Raw genomic sequence first — 19,681 nt, 5'->3', positions numbered from 1 at the left:
ACTTCTCCATCCATGAAGGGTTAAACTTTGTTTTCCCACTAGGCATTTTAGCACTTTTAGTGTATCTATGATAATAAAGTTTCAAGCAAAGCTACCCTGAAGTATAATTAGATGCTGTTCATTTTGGTGTATCATCAAATATGTGGTTAGAGGTCTTTTGTGTATCGATATAAAAATGGTAATATATTGTGCATGTTATATCCTTAAGCAGAAGATCAAATTTATTTAGTGATACACCAACTTGTTGTACAATATGAATACTAATATATAAAGCAGTGTCAATGCTCTGCTACAGCTACATTGTGAAACCTTTAAATTGACAATAGGGTGAAGTTATAATAACTTAAGTTACATTCAAAATGACTGGTCATTGCAGAGCAGATTATGCAACTGGAGATAGGACCTTATCACCTGACATCTTTTATGACATAATTGATTGGGCAATGAAACAGTTGCACTACATTGTTTATTCCAGTTTCAAATAATGGTTTTTACATTATTGATGACTTCGCGGGAGTGTAATAATGCCGTTAAATAATTTTAATACTACGCTGTAACACCTTGAAGTTACCTCACTAGCTATGGCATCATTAGACAAGAATTGTGTTTGTCAGAAACACAATGCCCTTCTTCTTCTTCATTATTTTTTATCGAGTGCACCGGGATTGTCTCCCATATGGCCATCGCCCCCAGAAAGACGTGTTACCGTATTTTACCATGTATAGCGCGCTACCATGTATAACGCGCATGCGATTTTTTAAAGCCAAAATGGAGAAAAAAAAGAATTCAAGACCAAAAACCTGAAAATTTGGCCGAAAATGGCCGCCATTCTTATATTGCGCAATCATTTAATCTGAGTTTTTCGGGCGCTTAATTTTTTGTTTTAAAGTAGGGAGCGTTTATACGATCAGGAGCATGGGTTGCAAAGCACTATATTTTCGACAATTTTTAAGATTATTCTCTCGAGAACACCGTTATGTCCTTATTTCCGCTGCGCATGTTTGCGTTAAATTCGAACCACTATTACCTTTTCCTCACATTTGAACAGTGTAACATTTTCATTACCTGCCGCTCACAACATCGTATGACATCTTCTTCTGCAGACCCGCAACATCTCAATGTCCAATTTTACGCAAATCGTCCGTGGATCCCATTTTATTTTTCATCGACTTAAATATTTCCCCATTAAGAGATGCTCCCCAATAAATCCAGTTTGACCCGGTATTTCGCGCCTTCACTGCGTCTAGTTGATAAGTATTTATAGTAAGACAAACAATACACCCGAACGCTCAATTCCATACAGTTGGCGTTATCCGCGTAAAGCCATTTGACAAATATCATTTGCTTGTCTCTATTGAAAGAAAATAAAACGAGCCTATATCTTTATTGTTGGTTTGTAACCTACGTAGTATACTCGCCGATAGCATATTTATGCAGAGATCGGAAAATCATTGATAAATGTATTCGTCGTTTCAATGCTTAGGGCCTAGTAATTTCGGCAAATCGGAACTCAACTTACGTAAAACACTTGCTCAATTAACCGTTGAACTCCACCTCCGTTGTTTGCAAAAGGTTCGAAGGCGGAGCTTTGCACGTGCTATTATTTAATTGGACGATTGCCATTGAGGAACAAACACACGATTGGTTCGGCATGTTGATTGCTAGACAAAGGAAGCCAATTTTGTCGGCGAGAAACTTGTCGCTTTATTGCTTCAGACAGGAAGCGGCTTTCCTTTGATGACGTCAAACTGTCAATTCACATGGAGTGCAAATTTTCGGAAATGCTAACATTAAACTTTGGATTAAATTATCAAAATAAAGCAAAAGCGAAGTTGAGAAATACTTATTGAAATAATTAGCCTTAGTTCAAATAAGACGTTTTGCGTTGTAAATCAACGAGTTTTCATGACAACGAAAACTTTAACAAACAATACCGCGGCGCACAGGGATCGATATACCTCGATTTTTTTTAATGAACAATCAATGAAGAAGTGTGAAAACACCAACAAAGACATTTTTTTTTCATCTTTTAATTTTTGTCAAAACAATTACTACCCCGTTCATTCCTAACCTTTCCCGCTATTTGTTGTTTCGACAACGGCCCCTTCAGTCTATAACATTATAGGGTGTAGTTTTTTTGCAATAACAAAAATGGCGGCAATTGTGAAGATTTACGATTACGAAATGGATTTTTTGCAATTTAGCAACCAGGAAAGCGTTGTGTCAATGTATTACGCGCACTGAATTTTTATTTTGAAATTTGAAGGTAAAAAACTGCGCGCTATGCATGGTAAAATACGGTAGTTGGTTACGGGGGATAGTGCAAGATACAGGAGACACCCCGTTCCAGAGGTGACCCTGGGTCTTTAAGTGCCCGGTGTATAGCACCTAGTACACTGCACCTCGGTTTAACGTCTCATGCGAAAGACGAGTTAGTAGGTTAGGTGCAGCAGGGATCGAACCAGCGATCTCTGGATTGTGAAGCCAGTGTGTTACCACTAGACCACGGATCCGCTACAACACAATGCCCACTATTGCACCACTTTGAAATAAAATTTCAATATATCATTTGGCAGGTTTAGAAATTATCTCCCTTTTAAAGCTTATTACTTCCCTTGGATTGTATTTTTTTACTTTTGACCTTGAAGGATGACCTTCACCTTTCACCACTCAAAATGTGCAGCTCCATGAGATACACATGCATGCCAAATATCAAGTTGCTATCTTCAATATTGCAAAAGTTATGGCCCATATTAAAGTTTTCGGACGGACACACAGACAGACAGACAGACAGACAAACGGACTGACAGTACAACTGCTATATGCCACCCTACCGAGAGCATAAAAATGTATCAGGGCATTTAGGCTCTGTGCATTTATCTTTAATTACTAACATGATGTACCTATGATATCAATAGATCATCATATCCATTGTCATGTAATACAGAATTTATTACATTATATTTGTAAATGATGAAAACTCGGCAAAGCATCAGTTTTATCTTTTTCCAATAACTTGTGTAATAAATTCCATATTACATAACCACTCATACAATACATGTATCTCTATATCTCTACATTCCAAACAGCAATATCATGTAAACATGCATAAGGTTTGGTCAAATTGTTGTCAATGGAAACAAAATAAAACTGGAATAAACAATGGGTTCCTACAGCTCTTGCATCACTGGGAACTGTGTAAGGTAGTGAAGTCTGCAGCGTACAAATGCTAAGGAAGTAAACAAGGCACTATTGTTACTTAAAAAAAACTTGTCAATATTTTCAAAAGTTACATAAGAAATAAATATTTATGCTTCCTGAAGAGGTGCTAGCAGACAGTCAGCATGGGTTGTAAGGTCTCATCTAGATACATGTAAATGCACATTAACAGGGATACAGTCATGCCATAGATTCATTCATCCTGCAAGTTTACTAAATAAACTGTTAAAAAAAATTATTCTCAATTGAAAATGAAAAAGTAGGAATAGTAGGAAGATTTGGTAAAAAAATAGGAAAAAGTAGGATCCTGATGAAAAAGTAGGAAAAAGTAGGAAATAGTAGGAAAAAGTATGACCGCTTGACAGCCTGAATGCACAACCTCAATTCCTGTAAAATAAAATAATTATGAATAATCTATCCTTAAATAAACTGAATATAAAGTTTTAAGGTTGATGTTTTTTGCATTTTTTTCTGTTCTTTAAGCGCATGATTTTATGTTGGTAAAACTAGGTCATAAACCTCAAAGGCTTCATGTCAGTGAACATATATTAAAATTTATCTGCATTTGCTTCTACAATGAGATTTTTAATGTCATGAAAGATCCCACACTATCTGTCATTTCATACTACATGTTATTGCATATGTTACTATATTTAGTAAAAATATTGGCCGTTTTTTCGCGAATAACTTGTGAAAATGCAAATAACCGGTTATTGGCACACTGTGCCAAAATCGGTTATTTTCCAACTTCCGGTTATCTTGCAGCAATGGCGGATGTTTGGCAGGCGTTGACGTTACGTAATTGGCGAACGGAGCATTAAAACAAAATGGCGTCTGAACAGGTTTTAAAATCGCTTTTTTCCCCTCAAAATCAGCTTTCCGTACTTTTATTTTGCATGCAACTGATAGCAAAATTAATGACAGATGTTGTATGACGTAATTTCTCTGACGAACACACTAGTTTGAGTTAAACTATCTGGACTTTAAGGACATGTTGGACGTTTTGTTTTTTAACAGTAAAATATTTGTTTAAATCATCGAACACATGCACAACGTATTTCGCATTGCGTGTTTATCGTGCATAATTGTAAACTTTGATAGGAATACAATAAAATATTGTGGTTTAAAATAAGTTTCGATAAAGTGATGGAATAATAAAAATTTTAAGTGCAACTCGTTTAAATTTCATTGTTATAAATATTGATTTAAAGTTGTAATGAGAAAGCGTGTAGTTTATATTAAATTATGTTTTTATTATGATATTAATTATTAATTTCGATATACACGATATTAATTTTGATATACACGACATATGTATACACATGATGAACATATGCAATAAACAGGTCAGGTAAACAGCTAAAGCCCTCGTGCAAATAACTCACCAAGTGGTCCAATAACCACTAAAGGCACACTTTCTCCATATAATAATCTATACTTATTTAACTAGACCAGTTAATCTATCAATATTCTAAGTAAAGGCTGGATAATGACAAGCCTTTATGTTAATTAATTGGCCGTGCTCTATGAAAAAGGGGTTTAATGCATAAGCGTAAAGTGTCATCACAGATTAGCTTGTGCACTCTGCACAGACTAATCAGGGACGACACTTTCCACTTTTATGATATTTTTCGTTTCAAGAACGTCTCTTCTTAGCACACATCTAATTTAGGCGGAAAGTATCATCCCTCATAAGCGTGTGCGGACTTTTTTCAAACGGAAAATGCATCAAAAGAACGCGATGCACAAGATTATGCCAACAACCAGTTGCAAAGGTGTCTATGATGCAACAAGTACATGTATATGTTTAAATACATCATAGAACAGGGTATAATAGAGTACATATAATCTAACTTATTTGATGTCACATATATTGGATATTTAATGATCTCAGTGTAAGATCATATTATTATTTCGTATTTGTATTTTTGTATTTTTTTTAAGACCACAAATGAAAGGACAATGTTATCTTATATTGAAAATAAAATTTTATTTTCATTTCATGCTTTAAAAAAAGCCATGAAAAATGTGTGAAATATGAGTTAGCGTCATAATATTACATGTGTTTCAACATCGTAAGTGTGACTTTTATCATATAAAACTTGTCATTATAGGAATATTGTGTTTGAGTTATTACATCATTGTTGCTTCATCATTTCATTTGACAAATGTTATTGTTAGTTTTGCTATTGTCTAACAGATCAATATTACACGGAGTTTGACGTTATTTACATACTATTATAAAACACAAACATAAAACACACTACTTAAACCTCGGCATCACCCAAGAAAGAAATGATCAAACTTTATCAATTTACTAAAGCGAGATAAATAAGCACTTTATCATTCCTCAAGTTCACTTATTTATCTCCTGGCAAATACCCACCTTGTCTGACCTGACCTTCAATACCTTGTACTTGTATAACACCCACCTTGTCTGACATGGCCTTAAACACCTTGTACATGTATAACAGTCACCTTGTCTGGCCTGGCCTTCAATACCTTGTACGTGTATAACACCCACCTTGTATGATTTGGCCTTTAAAATCTTGTACTTGTATAACACACACCTTGTCTGACCTGGCCTTCAACACCTTGTACTTGTATAACACCCACATTGTCTGACTAGGCCTTCAACACCGTGTACTTGTATAACAAATACATTGTTTTAAAATGACCTCCAACACCTTGTACTTGTATAACACCCACCTTGTCTGACTTGACCTTCAACACCTTGTACTTGTATAACACCTACCTTCTCTGACTTGGCCTTCAACACCTTGTACTTGTATAACACCCACCTTGTCTGACTTGGCCTTCAACACCTTGTCCTTGTATAACACCCACCTTCTCTGACTTGGCCTTCAATATCTTGTTATTGTAAAACACCTGGCCTCCAACACCTTGTACTTGTATAACACCCACCTTGTCTGACTTGGCCTTCAACACCTTGTACTTGTATAACACCTACCTTCTCTGACTTGGCCTTCAAGATCTTGTAATTGTAAAACACCCACCTTGTCTTACCTGGCCTTTAACACCTTGTACTTGTATAACACCCTTCTTGTCTAACTTGGCATTCAACCCCTTGTACTTGTATAACACCCACCTTGTATGACCTGGCCTTCAACACCTTGTACTTGTATACTCACCTTGTATGACCTGACTATCAACACCTTGTACTTGTATACTCACCTTGTATGACCTGACTATCAACACCTTGTACTTGTATAACATCCACCTTGTCTGACCTGGCCTTCAACACCTTGTACTTGTATAACACCCACCCTGTCTGACCTGGCCTTCAACCCCTTGTACTTGTATAACACCCACCTTGTCTGACTTGGCCTTCAACCCCTTGTACTTGTATAACACCTACCTTGTCTGACCTGGTCTTCAACCCCTTGTACTTGTATAACACCCACCTTGTCTGACTTGGCCTTCAACACCTTGTACTTGTATAACACCCACCTTGTCTGATGTGGCCTTCAACACCTTGTACTTGTATAACACCCACCTTGTCTGACTTGGCCTTCAACCCCTTGTACTTGTATAACACCCACCTTGTCTGACCTGGTCTTCAACCCCTTGTACTTGTATAACACCCACCTTGTCTGACTTGGCCTTCAACACCTTGTACTTGTATAACACCTACCTTGTCTGACCTGGCCTTCAACACCTTGTACTTGTTTAACAACCACCTTCTCTGACCTGGCCTTCAACACCTTGTACTTGTATAACAACCACCTTGTCTGACCTGGCCTTCAACACCTTGTACTTGTATAACACCCTCCTTGACTGACTTGGCCTTCAACACCTTGTACTGGTATAACACCCTCCTTGTCTGACTTGGCCTTCAAGATCTTGTAATGGTGTAACACCCACATTGTCTTACCTAGCCTTCAACACCTTGTACTTGTATAACACCCATCTTGTTTGACCTGGCCTTCAAAACCATGTACTTGTAGAACACCCACCTAAACTGACCTGGCCTTCAAGATCTTGTACTTGTATAACACCCACATTGTCTTACTTGGCCTTCAACACCTTAAACTTGTGTAACACCCACCTTGTCTGACTTGGACTTCAACACCTTGTACTTGTATAACACCCACCTTGTCTGACTTGGCCATCAACACCTTTTACTTGTACAACACCCACCTTGTCTGAACTGGCCTTCAAGATCTTGTTATTGTATAACACCCACCTTGTCTAACCTGGCCTTCAACACCTTGTACTTGTATAACACCCACCTTCTCTGACCTGGCCTTCAAGATCTTGTAATTGTATAACACCCACCCTGTCTTACCTGGCCTTTAACACATTGTACCTGTATAACACCCACCTTGTCTGACCTGGCCTTCAACACCTTGTACTTGTATAACACCTACCTTTTCTGACCTGGCCTTCAAGATCTTGTAATTGTATAACACCCACCCTGTCTTACCTGGCCTTCAACATGTACTTGTATAACACCCACCTTGTCTGACCCGGCCTTCAACACCTTGTACTTGTACAACACCCACCTTGTCTTACCTGGCCTTCAACACTTTGTACTTGTATAACACCCTCCTTCAAGATCTTGTAATGGTGTGACACCCACCTTGTCTTACCTGGCCTTCAACACCTTGTACTTGTATAACACCCACCTTGTTTGACCTGGCCTTAAACACCTTGTACTTGGATAACACCCACATTGTCTGACTTGGCCTTCAACACCTTGTACTTGTATAACACCCACCTTGTCTTACCTGGCCTTCAACACCTTGTACTTGTATAACACCCACCTTGTCTAACTTGGCCTTCAACACCTTGTACTTGGATAACACCCACCTTGTCCGACCTGGCCTTCAACACATTGTACTTGCATAACACCCTCCTTCAAGATCTTGTAATGGTGTAACACCCACCTTGTCTTACCTGGCCTTCAACACCTTGTACTTGTATAACACCCACCTTGTTTGACCTGGCCTTCAACACCTTGTACTTGGATAACACCCACCTTGTCTGACTTGGCATTCAACACCTTGTACTTGTATAACACCCACCTTGTTTGACCTGGCCTTCAACACCTTGTACTTGTATAACACCCACCTTGTTTGACCTGGCCTTCAACACCTTGTACTTGTATAACACCCACCTTGTTTGACCTGGCCTTCAACACCTTGTACTTGTATAACACCCACCTTGTCTGACCTGGCCTTCAACACCTTGTACTTGTATAACACCCACCTTGTCTGACTTGGCCTTCAACACCTTGTACTTGTATAACACCCACCTTGTCTTACCTGGCCTTCAACACATTGTACTTGTATAACACCCTCCTTCAAGATCTTGTAATTGTGTAACACCCACCTTGTCTTACCTGGCCTTCAACACCTTGTACTTGTATAACACCCACCTTGTCTAACTTGGCCTTCAACACCTTGTACTTGGATAACACCCACCTTGTCTAACTTGGCCTACAACAAATTGTACTTGTATAACACCCTCCTTCAAGATCTTGTAATGGTGTAACACCCACCTTGTCTGACCTGGCCTTCAACACCTTGTACATGTATAACACCCACCTTGTCTGACCTGGTCTTCAAGATCGTGTACTTGTACACCACCCACCTTGTCTGACCCAGCCTTCAACACCTTGTACTTGTATAACACCTACCTTGTCTGACCTCGCCTTCAACACCTTGTACTTGTACACCACCCACCTTGTCTGACCCAGCCTTCAACACCTTGTACTTGTATAACACCCACCTTGTCTGACCTGGCCTTCAACACCTTGTACGTGTATAACACCCACCTTGTCTGACCCAGCCTTCAACACCTTGTACTTGTATAACACCCACCTTGTCTGACCTGGCCTTCAACACCTTGAACTTGTATAACACCCACCTTGTCTGACCTTGCCTTCAACACCTTGTACTTGTATAACACCCACCTTGTCTGACTTGGCCTTCAACACCTTGTACGTGTATAACACCCACCTTGTCTGACCCGGCCTTCAACACCTTGTACGTGTATAACACCCACCTTGTCTGACACGGCCTTCAACACCTTGTACGTGTATAACACCCACCTTGTCTGACCCGGCCTTCAACACCTTGTACGTGTATAACACCTACCTTGTCTGACCCGGCCTTCAACACCTTGTACTTGTATAACACCCACCTTGTCTGACCTGGCCTTCAACACCTTGTACGTGTATTACACCCACCTTGTCTGACCCTGCCTTCAACACATTGTACTTGTATAACACCCACCTTGTATGACCTGACCTTCAACCCCTTGTACTTGGATAACACCCACCTTGTCTGACCTGGCCTTCAACACCTTGTACGTGTATAACACCCACCTTGTCTGACTTGGCCTTCAAGATCTTGTACTTGTATAACACCCACCTTGTCTGACCTGACCTTCAACACCTTGTACTTGGATAACACCCACCTTGTCTGACCTGGCCTTCAATACATTGTACGTGTATAACACCCACCTTGTCTGACTTGGCCTTCAAGATCTTGTACTTGTATAACACCCACCTTGTCTGACCTGGCCTTCAACCCCTTGTACTTGGATGACACCCACCTTGTCTTACCTGGTCTTCAACACCTTGTACGTGTATAACACCCACTTTGACTGACTTGGCCTTCAACCCCTTGTACTTGTATAACACCTACCTTGTCTGACCCGGCCTTCAACACCTTGTACTCGGCAGACTCGATTATTCTCTCACTCATCAGCTTATCCTCCGTGTACAGGACCACCTTGCGACTGTAGGATCCCCCGCTGTTACCCGTACTCAGTTTGGACACTCTCTGCATCTGCTGGTGCTCTCCGCACAGCCAGACAATCTTTCCGCTCGGCAGACGACACCTGGAGCAAAAGTTTGACTGTTGATGGGCAAACACAAATATGAACCTAAATTTTTGGAGCACAAAATTGACATTATATAAATGTAAGCTAGAGCTATGGCCATGGTCAGTGACCATATCAAGTCTGCACAGGCTTATCAGGGACAACACTTTCTGCCTAAACTAGATGTTTGCTTAGAAGAGACTTTCTTTAACGTAAAATATCGTAAAAGCAAAAAGTGTCATCCCTGATCAGCCTGTGCGGACTGCACAGGCTTATCTGGGACAGAACTTTACGTACATGAATTAAACCCCTTTTTCACACAGCAAGGCTCATATATTTTATTTGAATTAGTACCTAAATAACATCTGACCTGGGAGTAAACAGGAAATCTGATTTGTGTTAACGTTCATGTTATGCACTAGTAAATCATGTCTCATCGATCATGTTGTACATGTTATGATTCTATGGCTCAAGTTATTCTAAACACCCGCCACTAAGGCTTGCGTGCAGCATTCTTTTCATGACCCATAACAGCTTCAATTGGGCATGTCATAAAAGCAATGCAAGTGAAGAAATTGTCACAGTTGACAAGCGCAGATGTCAAACTATAACAACTTTCTTTTTTTAAGAACATGAACATTGAAAAAAGGCCTATCTTTAATTGCTACAATATCAGTTTGTTCATTTATTTAAATGTAGGATTACGATTTCAAAAAAGCCACCAATTTGGTTTGACCAATTCTTTGTGAATTAATATAACATCCACTCAATTTTTTTGTTTAGTTGTCATCTTACTGATGGTTTTCATGAAGCCTGTTTATTGACCAAAATGTAATATCTTTAGAAGCCAACAGTTGAAAAAAGACATAATTCTGATTAATTTCATCGCAGATTTATGGGCCTTGTTCAGTGGCCTCGTATGATGATTCTAAGGACACATGTGTCGTTTCGATTCAATATCCGTAGAAGTAACAGAAGTACATACCTTTTACAGGTAAACCTTAACTTAATTTTTTTAAGTAAACAAATGGGGGAAAACTCTGCTTATATGCAGATCGAAGTCAAAGGTATAAGTTAGTATTTATTAATAAAACCCCTAAATACGTGTCAAGTTTAAATTCAATGTCTGTAGCAGATATGAAGTTGATCCAGCTAAATGTTAATCTTAACTGTCTAAGAAATAGAAAGGGACATAAATCTGCTAAATTGTAGGTCACATTTATGGCAAATGGTCAATGACCTCATGTACTATCCACCGTGTAAAGTTTAAATTCAATACCTGTAGTAGAAACAGTGAAATGACGATCTTGCAATGTGGCACACAAACCTTAACCTCAACATAACGCAGACATAGACGCCAGAAAATGAATCTTTTAGCTCTAACTATTCCATTCACAGTCAAGCTAAACACCGGACAAACATTCTGTCTACAATTTGACTGGGGTGGAATACCTGGGTATTTGGAATGAGTTTTGAAAACATTAATTAATTTTTTTTTAGAAGAAACGTTGTGAACTTCAAACAAAACTAAACTTTAAGAGGATACATAAAGAAGAAAAAGCCTTGTTTTGGAAAAATTGGGCTTAATGCATGTGCCTTAAATGGTGTCTTGCTCTGTGAAAAGGGAGTTTCATGCAGACTGCACAGGCTAATCAGGTCGACACTTTTTGATTGGACTGGATTTTTCGAAGAAGAGACTTCCTTTCAACAAAAAATTCCATAAAAGCGGAAAGTGTTGTCCCTGATGAGCTTGTGTCAACTGATTTCTTTATGTTTTATATTTATTATAAATGAAGCGACCCTCAGATCCTTACCTGGCCAGACATCCCAAGATTTCCTTCGTCTCGTCCTTAGCAAGCTCAGACCGTAAGTGGGTCAACGCTCCAACAAAGTCAAGGTTGTCCTCGCAGGCCTGGTAAAGTGGTCATGAAACATACTTTATATACATGTAATTCATCATGTAATCTAACCTTTATGTGGTTGAATTGGTTTAGTTGAAATTTATTTTATCAAACAAACTGTTATTTATTCTATTAAAGTTAAAGTCTACTTATTTTAGCATTCAAACCATTATTTTGTTTAATGAGTTTAGTTTTAACCTATTTATTTAACAAGAACTGTCAGAGGAAAGCGTGCTCGACTATTCGAGTGCTTGACAGTATAACATAAGCCATCATGGGGAAATTGTTCATATTCAATAATTTATTAGACGATCTTTCAAAAATAAAAAAAGGAAAAAATAATTTCATTTTTTTTGGGGGGGGGGTTGAGAGGGGGGTATAAAGTGGGGTATGGTAATTTATTAGACGATCTTTAAAAAAAAAGGAAAAAAAATGGGGTTGAGGGGGGGGTGAGAGGGGGGTATAATGTGGGGTGTGGTCATTTATAAGATAATCTTTCAAAAATAAAAAAAATGAAAAAAAAAATGGGGGGGGGGGCGGCAGGGATTCTGGGTTAGGGCGTGGAGATTTGTTTGGGTGGAATCCATTGTGGTAATCAGAAAAGTGTTGTTTTGTCAAAGTATTAATAAAATCTGATCATAAATAAAGAAGTTATGGCAATTTAAGCAAAATGTTCAATTATGTAAGTATAAAAGGGGCCATAATTCTGTCAAAATGCTTGATACAGTTGTCTGCTCTTGAGGTCATGTTGGTAAACAAGTATGCTAAATATGAAAGCAATATGTCAAAGGACAAAGGAAATATTTGGGGTAGTACGCAAACTTAAACATAGATTATCAATAATATGCATATTCTAAGTATGAAAGGGGCAATAATTCTGTCAAAATGCTTGATACAGTTGTCTGCTCTTGTTTGTAGGTTGGGGTCATGATGGTAAACAAGTATGCAAAATATGAAAGCAATATGTCAAGGGACATTGAAAATATTCAGGGTAGTATGCAAACTTGAACATTTGCTGCATATTCTAAGTGGAAAAGTGACCATAATTATGAAAAAATGCTTAATAGAATTGTTTGCTCTTGTTTATAGGTTGGGGTCATCTTGGTAAACAAGTATGCAAAACATGAAAGCAATATGTCAAGGGACAATGAAAATAATTGGGGTAGTATGAAAACTTTAACATTTGCACCCTAACGCTAACGGAAACGCCGGGTCGAGTAAGATAGCTCAACTATATATATTTCATATATAATAGTCGAGCTAAAAATGATGGCATCTTAAGCCTAAGTCTTTTTAAAACACTCTCAAGTCTGTTTCCTGGGTGGAATCTTGTACTTGGTGTCTTTTGGGGGGTGGGGGATTTAAAAGACACTCCCACAATGGGGATCAAACTAATCTGCGGTCTTCAGGTCACTAGGCCTATATCAAGTTAACTATGCCACAACAAAATCTAAAAGTGTTATTTAAAACATTTATTGTATGGACTTATTAGGAAATGGGGTCCCTTTGTGTCCAAGCTGACGTTTTGTACTGATGCCATGACCTACTAGGCTTTATTTCTGTAACTTAACAAACCAGTCATAACTATTCAGTGAATGTCAACTTTTCAGGGCATGCCATCTTTTAAAGCAGCAATAATCATATCCAAAAAGCCATCAAAACTACAACAAACAAGTCGAATCCAGTCGAGGTAGGCTTTTCCTTTCCCGGGAGAAAAGCACTTCAGTTTGATGGGGCCCTGCTTGAGGATGGTGTAGATACGGTACAGGTACGGTGCAGCCTTCTGAAGGAACACCTCCAGCAGTTCCCGATTTCTGAACGCCAGTGGAAATTTCTGTGGGCACAAGTGCCAGCCCTGTGTACAGAATAACAATTATATGAGCCTTGCTCTGTGAATGGGTCATAAATGCATGTGCGTAAAGTAATGCCACAGAGTAGCCTGTCCAGTCTGCACAGTATAATCAGTGACAACACTTTACACTTTTATGACATTTCTACGTTTACAGAAAGTCTCTTCTTAGCACAAATTCTGTTTAGGCGGAAAGTATCGTCCCTTATTAGCCTGTGTGGACAGCACAGGCTTATCTGGGACAACACTTTACGCACATGCATTTACAAAGCAAGGCTTAAATTATGTTTCTTTTGGCACCAATGACACATATGACATAAATCAAAGTATGAAGAATGCTAGTTATTACTAAACCTATTCTTGAAACCGTTTTAAACATGATAACAAAACAGAATCATTTGATATTCTACTAGTGGCACACATTTGCAATTTAACAACAGCATGATATACTTTCAAATCATCTGCACATATTAGGAATATAATTTCCTTAAATGTAAACATAGGTTATAGCAGTAGCAATTTTGGTGAAAGGCTGAAAACAGTATCACTTGCAGAAAAAAGTTTGCCAGTACTGTTCTTCTTAATACTGACCTGTTTATGCCAACACAGGGCTTGTACACTGACCTGCACATGTTCATGTGTAAACCTGTTCATTTTCCCACACTCACCTGTTCATGTTCACACTAAGCTGTTCTTTTTTACACCGAGCTGTTCATGTTTACACTCAGCTGTTTATGTTCACACATAACTTTTATTCTGCCTTATCATGTTCACACTCTCACCTGTTTATGTTCACACTCAGTTGTTCATGTTTACACATGACTTGTACACTGACCTCTTCATGTTCATGCTGACCTGTTCTTGTTTACACTGACCTGTTCACTTCACACGGACATGTTCATGTTTACACAGACATGTTCATACATATATGCTCATGTTCACACAAACATGTTCATGTTCACACTGAGATGTTTACACAGACATGTTCATGTTCACACTTGCATTTTCATGTATACACCAACAAATGTTCACACTGACCTATGCATGTTCACACTGACCTTTTAATGTTCACACATACCTGTTCATGTTCCTACACTTACTTGTTCATGTTTCAATACTCACCTGTCATGTTAACACTCACCTGTTCATGTTCACACAAAACTTGCATACAGACCTGTTCTTGTTCAAACTTACCTGTTAATATTTACATACAGACCTATTCATGTTCAAACTGACCTGTTCACATTCACACTGACCTGTGCACATTCATACTGGTATGCTGAAGACATGTTCATGTTCACACTCACCTGTTCATGTTCACACAGGACTTGTATACTCAAGTGTTCATGTTCAAACAGGACATGCACACAGACCTGCTTATGTTAACATACATACCTGTTCATGTTCACATAGGACTTGTTCATGTTCACACACTTACCTGTTTATGTTCACACAGGACTTGTATACAGACCTGTTCATGCTCACACAGACCTGTTCATGTTCACACTCACCTGTTCATGTTCACACAGGACTTGTATACATACATGTTCATGTTCACACAGGACTTGTATACAGACATGTTCATACAGACCTCTTAATGTTCACACATACATGCCCATATTCACACAGCCCTGTTCATATTCACACAGGACTTGTATACATACCTGTTCATGTTCACACAGGACTTGTATACAGAAGCTCTCCGTGCTCCAGTCATCAGTGTCGTCTGTCTCTTCAAGAGAGTTTTCGTCCACCTTAACAAAGCAATAAAACATATCCAAAATTTCAACATAATTTTTATAATCAAGAACATGTTTATTTTACTTATCAATAAAGGGAATGTAAACCATGCACAAAAATGTAATTATAATCAATTAAAAAAATACATGAAAAAGAAGGTTTTTATCAACCATTTACCAGAAGCCCTACAAAAACAATGAGGTTTCACTTCACTTTATCAGCATAAGCAATACATAGACTATTTAAGTTTCCATTGACTGTACCAAAATAAGCCATCAATAACAAAAATCACCACTGGGGCTTAAATGGGACTTTTCTGAAAACATATTATGATCATACAAAACTTAAATCTCTAGAAATAAACATGTTTGTTGTTAAATTGGACCAGACAGTAATTTGATTCATGAAAATATCTTAACTGCAGATATCAAACTTACCATAGCAAACACAGGTTTTGGTAAAATATAAGAGTTAGCAGAAATGACTACATAGATGGCTGTTGGGTTATTAACATGTCATATAAATATATTTAAAAAAAATCAAGTATGTCAACATATTTTACCAGATCTGTTTATAAACCAAATTCTGTAATTTTTATATGAGCCTCATTCCGGGAAAATCGGGCGTAATGCATATGCGTTAATAGTTGTCCCAGATTAGCCTGTGAAGTCCGACTGCACAGGCTAGTCTAAGATGACATATTCCGCTTTAACTGGAATTTCATTTAAAATTTACTCTGTTAAAACAAAACAATACCATAGAGTGGAAAGGGTTGTCCCCTAATAGCCTGTGTGGACTGCACAAGCTAATCATTAAGCTACATACATTAACCCTTTGCATGCTGGGTAATTTTTCGTCTGCTAAAATGTCATCTGCTGAATTTCTAAAATTAGCATTTTCTTTGATTTTTTCCAAAGAATACTATCAGAATAGCAAACAGTTTGGATCCTGATGAGACGCCATGTTCTGTGGCATCTCATCTGGATCCAAACTGTTTGCAAAGGCCTTTAAAATCCGGTTCCCGCACTGAAAGGGTTAAACCCAGTTTTTCCAAAACAAGGCTCATATTTCTAGCATGATCCAAAATGCCTTGACAGTTAAATACTGATTATCAACAAGGAGGAGGAGCCAATTATGTAAGAACAGCAAAGAGGCAAGAGAGAGTCAGAGGGAATTATGAAAATTGTAATCTTTTTTAAATAACAACAACACATTCCTCAACCCGTTCCAGCTCGCAGTCTGTTCAGTTTTTATGCTGTTTGCTGCTTATCAGTATCTTAGGTTTTGAAATAAAGCCTTTAAAACTTGAATCAAGTAAGAAAGGTATTTAATTGGATTTGATTAACTGAGGGACTACAAACACATCAAAGTGTGTATCTGAGTGGTAAAGATTTCAGCATTCAGGTGCATTAAGTGTATTAAAACTGCCTTTACTGGACTTTCAATAAGAAACAAGCAGAAAGTATTATCCTGTAAAAGCTTGTCCAGACTGCACAGGCTTATCCGGAACCACACTTAACGTACATGTATTACGCTCATTATAAAGCTTACATTGAGTCGGTCCCTTGATGACCTTGGTCGGCCCCCTTTCTTTGATATTGGAGCACGTTGAGTCCTCCTGTATGATTTTGTGTTTCCTACAGAACTCTCGCGGCCTTCCTCCGATTTCCCTTTAGCTGAAATTTTGAGAAGTGAACTATTACTATTATTAAGAAATAAATACTGGCTTATCACAGTTTATTTGTCAATAAACGATTTAGTTCTGATGGTTAGAAACTGTATCACCATCTTAGAATGATAAAAGTGATTGGTAGACAGTGTGTAGCTCCACCTTAGAATGATAAAAATAAAAGTGATCCGAAGGAAGTGTTAAGCTCCACCTTAGAAGAAAGATCCGTGATGGGAAGGAAGTGTGTAGCTCCACCTAAGATTGATAAAAGAAATGGGAAAGAATTGTTTTGCTCCACCTAAGAAAGAAAAAAGTGATGGGCAGGAAGTGTGTAGCTACACCTTAGAAAGATAAGGGATGGGAAGGAAGTTTGAAGCTCCACCTTAGAAAGATAAAAATGATCTGAAGGAAGTTTGTAGCTCCACCTTAGAAGAAAGATACGTGATGGGCAGGAAGTGTGTGGGTCTACCTTAGACAAATAAAAGTGATAGGTAGGAAGTGTGAAGCTTCTCCTTAGAAACATAAAAAAGATGGGTAGAAAGTGTGTAGCTCCATCTAAGAATGATAACAGTGATGGGTAGAAAGCGTGTAGTTCCATCTTATAATGATAAAAGTGATGGATAGAAAGTGTTTAGCTCCATCTTAGAATAACAAGAAACCGTCTGAGACAGGTGATGCTCCCCAAAGGTTTTTTTGTCACAATATTGCACTATATATTCAGATAACAGAAAACGTCTTAAGGGGCATAACTTTGGACAAAATAATACGATGGATGGTTTAGCAACTTAAAAATTTCAAATTTCAAAGGGCCATAACTCTGTGAAAAATCATCCGACCATAATAGGCTGATAATATGCACATCTCCTGTTGGTAGTGAAGCTTCCCATAAAGTTTCATTGAATTCCGGTCATAAGTTGCTGAGAAATAGCCCGGACAAGAATTGCACTATATGTACAATGGAAAATTTCAAAGGGCCATAACTCTGTGAAGAATCATCCGACCATAACCGGCTGATAACATGCACATCTTCTCTTGGTAGTGCAGCTTCCCATAAAGTTTCATTGAATTCCGGTCATTAGTTGCTGAGAAATAGCCCGGACAAGAATTGCACTATATGTACAATGGAAAATTTCAAAGGGCCATAAGTCTGTGAAAAATCATCCGACCAGAACCCGCTGATAATATGCACATCTCCTGTTGGTAGTGAAGCTTCCCATAAAGTTTAATTGAATTCCAGTCATTAGTTGCTGAGAAATAGCCCGGACAAGAATTGCACTATATGTACAGTTAATGGAAAATTTTAAAGGGCCATAACTCAATGAAAAATCATCCGACCAGAACCGGATGATAATATGCACATCTCCTTTTGGAAGTGAAGCTTCCCATAAAGTTTCATTGAATTCCGGTCATTAGTTGCTGAGAAATAGCCTGGACAAAAATTGTGCACGGACGGACGGACGAATGGACACACGGACAGATGAAGTGGCGACTATATGCTCCCCCCAAACATTTTTTGGGGGGGAGCATAATAAAAGGGATAGTTAGCAAGTGTGTACCTCAACCTAATAAAGATAAAAGTGATGGTTAGGAAGTGTGTAGCTCCACCTTAAAAAGATAGAAGTGATCGGTAGAAAGTGTGTAGATCCACCTGAAAATGATACAAGTGATGAGTAGAAAGTTTGTAGATCCACCTTAGAATGATAAAAGTGATGGGCAGAAAGTGTGTAGAACCACCTTAGAATGATAAAAGTGATGGTAAGGAAGTGTGTAGCTCCACCTTAGAAAGATAAAGTGAAAGGTTGCAAGTGTGTAGATCAATCTAAGAATGATAAAAGTGATGGTAATGAAGTGTGTAGTTCCACCTTAGAAAGATAAAAGTGAAGGGAAGGAAGTTTGTAGATCCACCTTAGAATGATACAAGTGATGTGTAGGAAGCGTGTAGCTCCACCTAATAATGATACAAGTTATGGGTAAGAAGTGTTTCCTTGCACCTTAGAATGATAAAAGTGATGGGTAGAAAGTGCGTAGATCCACCTTAGAATGATAAGAATGATGAGTAGAAAGTGTGTAGCTCCACCTTATAAAGATAAAAGTGGTGGGTAGAAAGTGTGTTGCTCCACCTTATAAAGATAAAAGTGGTGGGTAGAAAGTGTGTTGCTCCACCTTATAAAGATAAAAGTGATGGGAAGGTGGTGTGTTGCTCCACCTTAGAAACATAAAAGTAGCTGATAGACATAGATAGCGCTCTGGTAAAGCGGGTTTAAATGAATGTGGGTAGAATGTCATCCCAGATTGGCCAGTGCAGTCTGCACCTGCTAATCTGGGACAACACTTTCTGGCTTAAATTGATTTTCACTAAGAAGAGATATCTTTAAAAAAAAACATACTGAAAGAATACCTCATGACACAATGATGTTTAGCCTTTGCAGACTACACAGGCTAATCTGGGAA

The 19,681-nt window shown here is 38.4% G+C and overlaps 1 protein-coding gene across 2 annotated transcripts in view; it reads right to left on the bottom strand.

The window, feature by feature from the left end:
• The window catches only part of LOC127881358 (uncharacterized), a 90,594-nt gene that overhangs the window by 20,712 nt on the left and 50,201 nt on the right, over nt 1–19,681 (bottom strand). For both annotated transcript variants that reach the window (XM_052429129.1, XM_052429130.1), the window contains exons 15-19: nt 17,113–17,237; nt 15,486–15,575; nt 13,645–13,827; nt 11,886–11,983; nt 9,894–10,089 (exon numbers count right to left, since the gene is read on the bottom strand). In XM_052429129.1, coding sequence (XP_052285089.1) covers nt 9,894–10,089; nt 11,886–11,983; nt 13,645–13,827; nt 15,486–15,575; nt 17,113–17,237 — 692 coding nt within the window. The remainder of the gene's footprint in view (nt 1–9,893; nt 10,090–11,885; nt 11,984–13,644; nt 13,828–15,485; nt 15,576–17,112; nt 17,238–19,681) is intronic.

This window comes from Dreissena polymorpha, chromosome 5, assembly GCF_020536995.1.
Source record: "Dreissena polymorpha isolate Duluth1 chromosome 5, UMN_Dpol_1.0, whole genome shotgun sequence".
Lineage (NCBI taxonomy): Eukaryota > Metazoa > Mollusca > Bivalvia > Myida > Dreissenidae > Dreissena > Dreissena polymorpha.
Note: the sequence above shows the minus strand (reverse complement) of the source record. Positions and strands in the feature narration are given on the sequence as shown.